The sequence below is a fragment of the Prionailurus bengalensis genome, chromosome B4 (genome assembly GCF_016509475.1).
Source record: "Prionailurus bengalensis isolate Pbe53 chromosome B4, Fcat_Pben_1.1_paternal_pri, whole genome shotgun sequence".
In the NCBI taxonomy this organism is placed as follows: Eukaryota; Metazoa; Chordata; class Mammalia; order Carnivora; family Felidae; genus Prionailurus; species Prionailurus bengalensis.
In genome coordinates, this window is record NC_057358.1 from 64,306,805 (window position 1) to 64,320,922 (window position 14,118).

General features: G+C 37.3%; 1 protein-coding gene across 3 annotated transcripts in view; it reads left to right on the top strand.

Annotated features, from left to right (window-relative positions):
• Positions 1-14,118, top strand: part of BICD1 (BICD cargo adaptor 1) — a 246,732-nt gene that overhangs the window by 104,596 nt on the left and 128,018 nt on the right. For all 3 annotated transcript variants that reach the window (XM_043562944.1, XM_043562942.1, XM_043562943.1), the window contains exon 2: positions 5,469-5,681. In XM_043562944.1, the coding sequence (XP_043418879.1) occupies positions 5,469-5,681 (213 nt within the window). The remainder of the gene's footprint in view (positions 1-5,468; positions 5,682-14,118) is intronic.

The following is a 14,118-nucleotide window of genomic DNA, read 5'->3' on the forward strand; positions in this document are numbered from 1 at the left end:
ATAGACATCGAAGCTAGTTTTGTGATTTCTGCCAAGGATACAGCTTCAATGGCCTTGAAGAAGATTGTCTTCTCTTGGGTCCAGCTTTGTCGGGATATACTTGGAGTAGTGATGGAGGAGGAAGCTACCTGGCAGAGCCAGACAGGTCTGATGAATGCACTTTGACAAGTAACCAAATGATAGATGTCAGCTGGTATCCCATCCCATTCTAGTTACTGACAGTTAGGATAGGTAAAGTAAGAGTGTTTTCTCCTTTTTTCTTCCTTTCTAAATTGCAGGTATTTTCTGAGTAGTGTTAGCACTCAGTGCATTTGCAAATGTAGATCATGGGGCTTCGGTAGCCTATGCAGCACTGCTATTATTTTTCTATTTCAAGTGAGAAACACCATGGTTAATGTCCTTGGATAACCTTGCATACTTTCACTGGTTTTTAAATCAGGTCCAATGAAGGGCCAAGTTCTTCATTAAAATAATGACTAACTTTGGAAGCCCATATGTTCAGTTAAGGTTCTGAGCTGCAGTAAATGTAAAGAGTCATCAAAATGTTTATATTTGCAATTTCAGTTCTTGATTCTTTTTTGAAATCTGTTCTGTGTATATATTTGAAAAATTTTATCCCCTTTGGTGTTGGACCCAGAGTATAATTTTTAAAACTGTATGTCAGGGGTGGAGAGGCACAGTCACTTGCTGTTAAGACTTCAGGGTTTGTTTCAGCTACCAAGAGAGCATTGCTTACGTACTGAGAATAATATGACCCCCATTTTTGAGTGCCTAATAAGTCTATTGATTTTACTCAGGAAGAGTAAAGAATATGTCCTCTGGTAGTTTTCTATTATGAAGAAGTGGAAAAATAGGTTGTAAAAAAGAAGGTAGCTGAGGTGCTTGACACAGTTAATGCTAATTGTAAATTTTACTAATGCCTAACTATGTAGTCAGGGTTCCTTTGCTAGGGGGAAGGTAGGTGAAGACTTCACCAGGTCACCATGGGGAAGTGTGCTGCCAGACCTCTCCCCTCCAAAGGCTTTCTAATGGGTAATGAATTCAGAATTGCCCTCACAGAATTTGACCACTACTGATGGAAAAGCAAAGTAAACATCACCTCTGAAGATAATTTTTCATCTGCTCATGAGTCTATATGTTTATTACTACATCTAGAAATTTGGCTACTCAAATAAGAGTTTATTTCTGTTTGGAGACTTAACAAGCCAAACACCAAAATGAATGTTCCACTCTGTGCAGATGAACGTCCATCTGTCCATACTGGAATGTTTCCTTCTCAGTTGATGCTTAGGAACCATCTTTTGATTTTGATCTATGTAGAAGTTCTAAAGAAGATAGTTTACTGAGACATAGTTTTGCAGGTTATTATTTTTTAAAATTTCTGTTCTATGAGTATAATTTGAAGAAGAGTCTTTGAAATAATGAAATCATACTGTCTCCTCCTAAGTTTTAACGATTTCCCTTGTAATGGATCAACACACACCTTTTCTGCCTTCAGGTTTGTAATGATGTCAAACAATTTTCCAGATTAACTCCAGCCTGTATCAAGTCCAGCAGCATAATTTTACGACATTTTAAATTTCAGAACAAAATTGCATTACATACATAATAAAGCCTCAGTACTATTTTTTTTAATTAAAGCATAGTTGACATACAGTGTTACGTTAGTTTCAGGTGTACAACATAGTCAGTAACTTTATATATTATGCTGTGGTTATCACAAGTGTAGCTATCATCTGTCACCGTATAATGCTATTACAGTACCATTGACTGTATTCCCCATGCTGTACCTTTCATCCCAGTGACTTACTCATTCCATAACTGGAAGACTTTGTCTCCCACTCCCCTTCGCCCATTTTGTCCATACCCCCACTCCCCTCCCTCTGGCAACCATCAGTATGTTCTCCGTATTTATGGGTCTGTTTCTGCTTTTTGTTTGTTTTGTTTTGTTTTTGAGATGCCACATATAAGGAAATCATATGGTATTTGTCTTTCTCTATCTGACTCATTTCACGTAACGTAATGTCTTCTAAGTCCATCCATGTTGTCACAAATGGCAAAATCTCATTCTTTTTTATGACTGAGTAATATTCCAGTGTGTGTATATGTGTGTGCATGTGTGTGTGTATGTGTGTGTGTGTGTGTGTGTGTATACCACATCTTTCTTATCCATTCATCTATTGATGGATACTTGGGTTGCTTTTGTATCTTGGCTATTGTAAATAATAATGCAATAAATATAAGGGTGAATATATTTTTTTGAATTAGTGTTTTTGTGTTCTTTGGGTAAATACCCAAAGTACTTCTAATTAAATATAGTATTCCATTGGTGTTGAAGTACATGTATTCTTTTTTTAAAAAATTTTTTAATGTTTATTTATTTTTGAGAGAGAGAAAGGGCACACAAGAGGGGGAGGAGCAGAGAGAGAGGGAGACACAAAATCCAAGGTGGGTTCCAGTCTCTGAGCTGTACGCACAAAGTCCAACACGGGGCTCAAACTCACAAAATGCAAGATCATGACCTGAGCTGAAGTTGGATGCATAACTGATTGAGCTACCCAGGGACCCCTCAAGTACATTTATTCTTCATAATTCTTTATGCCACTATTTTATCAGATCTACCAAATTCTTTAGGGTAGAAACTATACCTATTTATGTAACTTTTCATTTTGAAATAACTCTAGACATAGAAAAAACTCCAAAAATACTACACTGAATTCCCCAAATGTTAACATCGTACAAAACCATAGGAAAATTATGGAAACCAGAAATTTGCCTTGATACAATATTATTAACCGATATAAAGAATTTATTTCATTTTTGCCAGTTGCCCTACTAATGTCTTTTTTCGGGTCTAGGATCCAATCCAAACTCCCACATAGCATTTTATTGTCATGTTTTCTTAGTCTCACCTAGTCTAGAGGTGTCTTTACTTATTTTTATGGAACTTAATACTTTTCAAGAGTCCTGGCCAATACTTTTGTGGAATGTCCTCCAGTTATGGTTTGTTTGATGCATTCTTATGATAAGAATTGGCTTATATGTTTTTGGCAAGAATACCACAGAAGAGATGCCATCCCCTCTTATTGTGTTATATTAGAGAGTACATGATGTCAGTATGTTTCATTGCTGCTGATCTAACTTTTGGTCACATAAGGTGATCAGGATTCTCCACTGCAAGTTTCCCATTTTTCCAACTGGAATTTATAAGTATCATGGGAGAAGATACTTTAAGACTATGCAAATATCCTGTTTCTCATCATACTTTTGGCCTATGAATTTTATATTCCATTGATCATTTTTGCCTGCAACAATGATTACTTGGTGTTTGCCAAATGATGATATATTTTATCTCCACCATTCCTACTACACCTAAAAATTAGAGTTCTACTATAAGGAAGAGCAATTCCTTCTTCCCTCATTTATTTAGTTATTTTATCAATATGGACTCATGACTGTATTATTCTATGGATTATAATTCATTACTGTAATTATTTATTTTATTGACCAAATTATCCCAGATTTGGCCATTGGGAGCCCCTTCTGGTAGGCTCTTGTGTCCTTTGACAGATCCCTATCATTTTTTGAAAGCATTTTGTTACTTACTCTTTGGCACCACAAGATGTATGAAATTCATTTTGCTCTAGTTCAAGAATGGGTTGTTTCTCCAAAGAGCCCTAGTTCTTTTATTTACTTATTTATTTTAATGTTTATTCATTTTTGAGAGAGCGTGAGCAGGGGAGGGGCAGAGAGAGGGAGGTACAGAGGATCCAGAGTAGGCTCTGAGCTGTCAGCACAGAGCCTGATGCGGGGCTCAAACTCGTGAACTGTGATATCATGACCTGAGCCAAAGTTGGATGCTCACTTGAGCCACCCAAGTGCCCCCAGCCCTAAATCTTTTCTTTTTTTAAAAAAATTTTAAACGTTTATTTATTTTTGAGAGAGTGAGCGGGGGAGGGGCAGAGAGAGAGGGAGACACAGAATCTGAAGCAGGCTCCAGGCTCTGAGCTGTCAGCACAGAGCCTGATGTGGGGTTTGAACTCATGGACCATGAGATCATGACCTGAGCCGAAGTAGGACACTTAACTGACTGAGCCACCCAGGCGCCCCCCAAGCCCTAATTCTTTTAATGGAAATTGATATGTAGAAACAAAATTTGGGTGCAGGTATGTTCTTGGCTGCTGAGATGTCCTTGCTACTGCGCCTCTCAGAGGGCAGAGTTAGGAAATATGTGTGTGTGTATGCACATGCATAAATGTCTCTCTCCATCTGTTCATCTGTGAATATTTATCTACCTATTAAAGACTGTAAGTTCACCCTGATGCTTCTAATTACAACACAGTGCCACCAGTTTCCTTCCAGAAGTCTCCCTTTCCTTATTTGTAACTTTCTCCAACAGTGAGAAACCTGGCTTCCATTATCGATAATACAGTTATTTATTTGCTCAACCCTAGTGTACGTATAAAGAAGTTTTTAGGATTGTGATCCCATAATCCCTGTGAGAATTTACTAGCTTGACTATAGTAGTTGGGTACAGTTCTTTTTGTCTTTAGCTTTACAGTATACAGCAAATACACTAATTTCCAAAATTAGCTCTCCACTCCTCTCAGTATGGTTAAGTTGTTCATTTGTAGTACAGCTAGGAACATTGGTTACTTTTTGTGTTCCACATGGGGTCACTGGTTTTAGTTACTATTTGGAAGGTGTGTGAAACATGACTAGAGTTGTGAGAATCAGGGCTATATGAAAAGGTGTGCTCGGGAAAGTGAGTATCCCTCATCCCTTATATCACTTTTCCTTCCTGCTGCTCCCACTCGCCCTCTGTGGCTTACCAGTATCATTAGTTTCTGGTTTATTCTGTATTTCTTTTTTATTCTGTATATGTAGATGCATATCTTCTTACACAGTGATTACAGTTCTTGTGTGTGTGTGTGTGTGTGTGTGTGTGTGTGTGTGTTTAGTAGTGTGCAATTTGAATGCTGTTTGGGGATTTCCTCTCTTCAGAGTGCTGTTCCTAATTGGTATATTCTTACCACTAATGTATTCGAAAGCTAATGAAACTATTATTTTCTTCCTTGAAAAATAATTTTGGGATTGTTTTCTAGAATGAGAGTGAGAACGTGAATTTTGTTGGCCTCGTTAGCACTGGACTGTCTGTTCCTTAATAGGCTTGGTTTAAGAAAATTGTAACATAAAACAAGCAGTGTTTTTCAGGTTTTCTTTAAGTCATTATATATATTTTTAGCAAGACATTTAAAAATTTTCTTTCCCCTTACTAATTGAGTGAATTATTTCAAGTATCAGTGAGAGCAGTTAGACTGTTGCATAAAATGTATTGTTTTGCTCCCAGAAGTCTTGTAGAGTAGCTTTTCTAAAAATACTAAAAACCAAACATTTCCCGGAGTTTGTTTAAATAGTGCTGTGGTGCATTTCATCGGGCACTCTTTTTCTTTTCACATACTCTGCAGGCATTTGGGCAGTCCTTCTCCATCCACCGGAAGGTTGCTGAGGATGGAGAGACCCGGGAGGAAACACTTCTGCAAGAGTCTGCATCGAAGGAAGCTTACTACCTGGGGAAGATCTTGGAGATGCAGAACGAACTGAAACAGAGCCGGGCTGTGGTCACTAACGTTCAGGCAGAAAATGAGAGGCTCACGGCTGTCGTGCAGGATCTGAAGGAGGTAAACAGCCAACTCCCTGTGAGAGATTTGTGGGAGAGAGAAATAAGATGAAATTCTTTCTAGGAGAGAGGAATAAAACACACAAAGCACATAATACTGATGCTAGTGATTTTTCTTGTTGAGTGAAATGACAGCCTGTTCTGAGATGAGCTTTTTTGTCTTCTTGTTTGTTAAGAATTGGAAGTCCATTTATCGAGTAGTTGGGAATTGGCCTTGCTTTCCTGCAAAGGTTTTTAAAAAATATTGTGACCTTAGCACTTCCTCTCCCCTTTACCTGTTTTAATACAAGGTGGAGAAAAAGCTGGCTGTGATGCTCTGTGTCAGCACTAATTCAAAATGACAGTCGTGTTGGCTCAGGACTCTTCTCACTGGGGAGTGAGACCCCAGGGGAGTGTCTGTGGGGTCGTAGAGTCTGACAATGCAGAGCCATAAACTATTTTTTTGGCTGTAGAGAAGGCAGCACATTACAGCTGGTATGAATTAGGTCTGGGAGCCTTCCTCAGTTGCTGGGCCTTCTGGACTCACTCTCTTCAGCTTTTCCATGGCAGCATCACGTGCCAGATCATTTTCAGAGTGGCAGAGTCATTCTTTAGTGGGGGGGGATATTGGGAACAGCTTAATCTACCACACCCTTTTAAGAGCATTTTTGGAAACTTCATATTAAGTCATTCACTCCATTTTTGGATGTGAATGCTATAGAGGAGGTACAGATGTCCTCGAATTCTTATACCAGTGCAGAAGAGAATGATGAACCAAGTGGGCTTTTCAGTTGAGTGTTTTAGTAATGTAAAAGGGTAGAATGAAAGAATTGTTAAATATTGTAAAATACAAGAGAAATAATACACCGATGTTTTTCTCCTGAAATTAGTGACATTACAAATAGAGTTTTGTAAATAGAGATGTAAATTGTCCTAAATTTGTTGGCATTTAATAAATAATTTGCATTTCCACATGTCCATGTTACAGTGAACTAAATGCATATTACAGTAAGGTTTCTGCTTTACCTAGGTCATTCTCTTTGGACATGCCCAAGAATAGTAATATGATTTCTAGAGACCAAGAAAGGGCCGACCAAGTGGAAATTAGTGCTGGGTACTGAGAAGAACATGAGACAGTTTTCAAGATACCCTGCCTCCTTTTCCTCCAATGCAAGTGAAGGTTAAAAACAAAGCTCCTCTCTAGTTCTTTATATGATGCATCTATCAGTGTTGGGTTTGGGCCATCACTTGCTTACCCTTTATGGTAGCAGACCCTGCTCCTCCTAAGGAATTGCCATTCACCCTTTCAGCCCCAGGCTTCCCTGTGAGACAGGTGTCCACTACAGAAGTGGACCCAAGATCATGTAGTGCTACAGGCTACCATCCTGGATCAAGTGAGTCCCTGGACATCCACCAGGGGCTTACGTGGAGCAGCAGGTTCACGTGGCAAGTTGGCAGATGCAGTGTGACAAAGGCAACACGGGGCCATGGGCACACACAGGCAGTTGGTTTGTGGAGAATTCCCATGGCCAGTGAGTCAAGCGGTCTCAACTGCTAATTAGATGGATCCTCTGAAAGCCACACATCCTCACTGTGCACAGCAGCTAGAGCTGAGGAACAAGCAGTGAGGGTTGGGGAAGGGCAGAAAATCCACAGATGTTTCTCTGTGGAGGCATTGCAGTGGTGATTGACCAAGCATCCTCACTACAAGCTGCACTTGAGTGGAGTTTCCAGGGAGTAGATTTACGATCACCAGTGAGTGTCAGTACTGAAGAGTGAAGGTATAAGTTATGAATGAATTGAGGGAGCAAAGAAAAAAATTTTAAGGAGCCATTCATTCAGATCAGTTTTCAAATTTTAGTGAGTATCAGAATCACCTAGAAAACACATCAAAACATGACCCCTGGCCCCACCCTCAGGAGTTCTGATTCTGGAGGTCTTGGTGGAACGCAATTAATTTGCACTTCTTACAGTTTCACAGCAGGTGATGCTGTGGCTGCTGCCCTGGAGACCATGCATTAAGAACCACTAATTTAAACTTTTTGGCTGGCCCCAAATTAGGGAAAGGAGTATCATAATCATATGGCTCACAATTTGGGGAATTGCTGAATGAATCACTGGGTTATAATCCTCTATTTCTATACAATAGTTGATTTGCAGCAAGAGAAAAACTTGCTATATCCAAATTTATATATTTTTTAATCTAAAATATACATAAGGCAATCTAGCCTATGAGTGTATTCATTCAGGTTTATTAGTTAATGAAAAGAAAAAAAAACCCAGTTGTCAATTTCCTGTTCTTCTAAGTGTGCCAACAAGATATTTGTTGGTGTTCTTTCTGATGGGCTGGAAGCTACTGGTATTACTATACTTGGAGGCCTGCAGGTTTTCATCCAGGCCTCATGTTTTCAAGTACCTAGTAAAACTATTAGCATTTAGAGCTGAGTACATCTGTAAAAGGAGAAAAGGAATACATTCTATTTTTTGGTATATTGATATAAACTTTTTTATTGAGATATAATTGACATACAACATGTTAGTTTCAGGTATACAGCATAATGATTGATATTTATACAATGATTGATACAGGGTAATGATTTGATGTTTATATTGTGAAATGATCACCACAATAGGTCTAGTTAATGTCCATCACCTTACATAGTTAAAAGAAATTTTTTTTCATGTGATGAAAAAGTTTGTTAAGATTTGTTCTCTTAGCAAATATATAATACTATATTATTAATTATAGTCACCATACTGTACATTATATCCCCATGACATTTATTTTCTAACTGGGAGTTTGTATTGACATAGATTTTTGATGTCTGGTGTTAAATTGAAATCACAGATTTGTTTTTATTGTATGCTCAATTTTATTTTTTTATTTTTGTACTCTGAGCATGGAATGATGCATAATGATTGGAAGAGAGATCATAAAACAAAAAATCATAACCTGATGGGCCATGGGAAATACAGAAGGATAACCAACACAAGGTGTAGGAAATCATCAGCTTGACAGATGCTATGTGAATTTAATTAATTGATGGAATCATTTTTATGTACTGGCAGTAAACCATTTACTCATTTATTTACTCATCTCTTATTTCAGTAGGATTGTTGGTACTGGCCAAGATGTGTGTGTCTGTAAATGTTGCGTCTGTATTATAGAAGCTTGACACATGTTTGTATACATGTGTAATTCCAAGGTCAAATTCTCTTCCATATATGGTAGATATAGGATAATATAGTAGAAAAAAAATAGAACATTTTATGAACTAGGTATTAGAAAATTAATATTCTAGTCTTAGCTCTGCTAAAAGTTTTACAATTATATTCATGGTATTTGTAGAAGCTTATTTTATCATATAGTAAATACAGTACATATTAAACATAAACTGTTATCATTAAAAATTTTCTGCATCCTCCATAAAAACATTGTTGAAAATATCCCTTATTATGTTGATCTATATTCTTAGGTCAAAGAAACATCAGATAAATACCTCTTTGAATTTATTACCTTGAAAATTCTTTCTGTTGAGATATGAATCAGGCAGTAGGAATTACAGTATGCTTTTTTTTTTTCTGCTTTGGTTGTTAAGAAGCTCCAGGACTATGTTTAACTGTAAAAACTCAGATTTTTCATATAATTCTTCCCATTTTTATCATCCTGATTGTATGTGTGTCTTTAATGGTAAACTACTTTAACAAATTTTTTGAAGTATAGACAGCATAAAGAAAAAATATCACCCCAACTAAAGAACCAAATTAGGGGTTAATCCTACAGGGCCAGTAAAAAAACCCTTGGGTTGCCTTGATCAGCATCATTTTGGTGAGAGCTTAAAGAGAACAGGTTACCATAGTGCCTAAGCAGATATTTAGTAAACAAATTTGATTTTCATTTTTCTCTCTCCAACCTATAGGTGTAACATGTAGACGATAGCCTAAATAGGTTTATTTGAACAATATTTATTGAACACTTACTTTGTATTAAAGTAAAATCCACATTGATAAAATCATAAAACAGGATAATGAAACTTCTAATAATACTGAATACTCTCAGTTGTTAGTAAGGTAAGTCAGAATTTACTGCAATATTTTACGAAGCATACAATGCACTTTTACCGGTATTCCTAACCAGAATTGGTGTATATGTGAAAAAGAGATGTTATGGGAGATAGAACCCTTCAAGTAGAATGCAGAAGACTGGAGTTATAAAATGGATTATTGACCTTAATAGAGATTAAACCTATACTTTAAAATGCAAATAACTTAACATTGACTGCCAGATAATATGCCAGGCACTGTTCTAAATTCTTTACATGGATTAACTTGCTGAATCCTTATAACACCCTGTTGAGGTAGATTCTATTATACCATTTCATTTTCTGACAGGGCACATAAATCACAGAGATGTCACATAACTTGTCCAAAGCATGTGAGTAGTAAGTGACAAGCCAGGATTGGAACTCAGAAAGTCGCTCTCATCTAGACTGTGTCTGTCGTGTCACTATACTGCCAAGAGCACAAGTTTCCCTCCTCTCAGTCTTGCCTCACGCTAATGAAATTTCTAGCAAAATATATGAAGCTTTAGTACATTATCTAAATTTGTAACTTACTGGAATATTATTATTAGTTTTGTGATGTGGCCATTTTTTTAAATAATTTTTTTTTGTTAACATTTATTTATTATTGAGAGACACAGAGCATGAGCAGGGGAGGGGCAGAGAGAGGGGAAGACACAGAATCTGAAGTAGGCTCCAGGCTCTGAGCTGTCAGCACAGAGCCTGACTCCAGGCTCGAACTCACAAACTGTGAGATCATGACCTGAGCTGAAGTTGGTCGCCTAACCAACTGAGCCACCCAGGCGCCCCTTGGGATGTGGCCATTTAATTTTTTTTCCTTTTCTTTTTTATTTTTTAATTTACATGCAAATTAGTTAGCATAAGTGCAAAAATGATTTCAGGAGTAGATTCCAGTACTTCATCCCCTATGTATAACACCCAGCGCTCATCCCAACAAGTGTCCTCCTTAATGCCCCTTACCCATTTAGCCCATCCTCCCCACCCACAACCCCTCTAGCAACCCTCAAGTTTGTTCTCTGTATTTAAGAGTCTCATGTTTTGTTTCCCTCCTTGTTTTTATATCATTTTTGCTTCCTTTCCCTTATGTTCATCTGTTTTGTATCTTAAAGTCCTCACATGAATGAAGTCATATGATCTTTGTTTTTCTCTAATTTCGTTTAGCATAATACCCTCTAGTTCTATCCACATCATTGCAAATGGCAAGATTTCATTCTTTTTGATTGCTGAGTAATACTCCACTGTGTGTGTGTGTGTGTGTGTGTGTGTGTGTGTGTATCATCTTCTTTATCCATTCATCTGTCAATGGACATTTTGGGCTCTTTCCATACTTTGGCTATTGTCAATAATGCTGCTATAAGCACTGGGGTGTATGTGCCTCTTTGAAACAGAACACCTGAATCCCTTGGATAAATACCTAGTAGTGCAATTGCTGGGTCATAGCAATTCTATTTTTAATTTTTTGAGGAACCTCCATACTGTTATCCAGAGTGGCTGCACCAGTTTGCATTCCCCCCAGTAGTGCAAAAGAGATCCTCTTTCTCCACATCCTCTCCAACATCTGTTGTTGCTTGCATTGTTAATTTTAGCCATTCTGACTGCTGTGAGGATGGTATCTCACTGTGTGATGTTGAGTGATGTGGAGCATTTTTTCATGTGTCAGTTGGCCATCTGGATGTCTTTTTTTGGAGAAGTGTCTATTCATGTCTTCTGCCCAAGTCTTTACTGGATTATTTATTTTTTGGGTGTTGAGTTGGATAAGTTCTTTATAGATTTTGAATACTAACCCTTTATCTGATATATCATTTGCAAATATCTTCTCCCATTCCATCGGTTGCCTTTTAGTTTTGATGATCGTTTCCTTTGCTGTGTAGAATCTTTTTATCTTGATGACGTCACAATAGTTCATTTTTGCTTTTGTTTTTCTTGCCTCTGGAGGCATGTTGAGTAAAAAGTTGCTGTGGCCAAGGTCAAAGAGATTTTTGCCTGTTTTCATCTGTAGGATTTTGATGGCTTCCTGTCTTACATTTAGGTTTTTCATCCATTTTGAGTTTATTTTTGTGTATGGTGAAGAAAGTGGTCCAGGTTCATTTTTCTGCATGTTGCTGTCCAGTTTTCCCAGCACCATTTGCTGAAGAGACTGTCTTTATTCCATTGGATATTCTTTCCTGCTTCATCAAAGATTACTTGGCCATACGTTTGTGGGTCCATTTTTGGGTTCTCTGTTCTGTTCCATTGATCTGAATGTCTGTTTTTGTGCCAGTACCATACTGTCTTGATGATTACAGCTTTGCAATACAGCTTGAAGTCTGGAATTGTGATGCCTCCAGCTTTGGTTTTCTTTTTCAGGATTGCTTTGGCTATTTGGGGTCTTTTCTGGTTCTATACAAATTTTAGGATTGTTTGTTCTAGCTCTGTGAAGAATGCTGGTGTTGTTTTGAGAGGGATTGCATTGAATACATAGATTGCTTTGGGTGGTATTGACATTTTAAAAACACTTGTTTTTCCAATCCCGGAGCATGGGATATTTTTACATTTTTTTGTGTGTCTTCTTCAATGTCTTTCATAAGCTTTCTGTAGTTTTCAGTGTATAGAGTTTTCACCTCTTTGGTTAGGTTTATTCCTAGGGATTTTTTTGGTTTTTAGTGTGCCATTTTATATTTTAAAAGCTGCTTAATCCATATGACTTTTATTACATTTGAAACTCTTACTATTTTCCCTCATTGTTATACACCAAATTTCATGATATACCGTGGCTTAATTTCCAGGAACCTATGATGCCAACATTTTAGGAATACATCTAATCTACCATTAAGAATCCATATCTACAAACTTTTAGGGCAGGAAGGCTTTTAGTGATTATTTGGTAAAGACTATTCCTAGTTCAACAATTCTTTTTCCAATATCTCTACATGGTCAATGTAGCCTTTATTCAGACATTTCCAGCACTATGGAGAAGATAAACTGTGAGTCCTTACAAGGAGGGGGCTTTCTTTTGTCTGCCATTTATCTTTGAATCTCCAGCACCCAGCACAGTGTCTTGCCAAAAGCAGACATTAAAAAATGTTTGTTGACATGAACTGAAAGAACATGCTTTGGAAGTTACACATTCCTAGATTTGAATTTGAGGTGGGCCACTTACCAACTATGTGGTGTTGAAAAATTGCTTTTGTTCTCTAAGCTTCGCTTCCTTAATCCCAATGTGGAGGTGATAATACTAACATAGAGGTCCTGTGCAGAATGCCCAGAGTTGCTAAATTATTATTTTCTCCCTGTCTTACAACTTCTTTACAAGGCTGCCCGTCCTGTTGCTTGGCAGTTCTAATTGTTAAACTGCCCTTTTTTATTAAATGAACAGTTGACACCCTGTAATTTTCACCAGCTGGCCACATTTCTAGCCTTTGGATATACAAAGAATATATATATATATAAATAATATATAAACTAAATAAATAAATATAAATAAATAAATAAATAAATAAATATAAATAAATAAATATAAATAAATAAATATAAATAAATAAATATAATAAATAAACTAAAATATATATATATATTTATATATATATATATATATTTTAGTTTCCTATTCCACTTGACAATTTCAGCCTATGCCCAACAGCTTCAAATATTTGCAAAGACCTGTTTCAGGCTAAACATATCTAGATCCATTAGCACTTCCTTATGTGACATGGTTTCAGGTTGCCTTACCTTCTTAGACTAACATCCAGTGTCTCTTAAGAATATGTGTCTGCTTTTAAAAAACATGATACTATTGAGTGTCTTTACCCTTGTTATATATCCTTGAAATTTTGAATCATTGGACCTAGATTGGAGTTTCTCATCTTAGTGTTTTAATGTTTTTGGATTTCCAATTTTGCAATTGTACATTCATGCACTCAACAAAGCTCTCTGAAGTGCTTAATATGAACCAGATGCTTGGAAAACACCAATGAACAAATATATTTAATAATGAGTGGTTGTTTTCTTTTTTTTTATTTATTTATTTTTGGGACAGAGAGACAGAGCATGAACGGGGGAGGGGCAGAGAGAGAGGGAGACACAGAATCAGAAACAGGCTCCAGGCTCTGAGCCATCAGCCCAGAGCCTGACGCGGGGCTCGAACTCACGGACCGCGAGATCGTGACCTGGCTGAAGTCGGACGCTCAACCGACTGCGCCACCCAGGCGCCCCTGAGTGGTTGTTTTCAATGTTAAAACAACTAAATGTATTTAGAAACTATTTCCTTCTACTCTACTATCTGTGGAAATAGAGAGTAAGCTGTGTTTTAGACAATATATATGAATGTTTGTGCCCCCCCCCCCAACATACATATGTTGAAAACTAATCTCCAGTGTGATAGTATTTGGAGATGACATT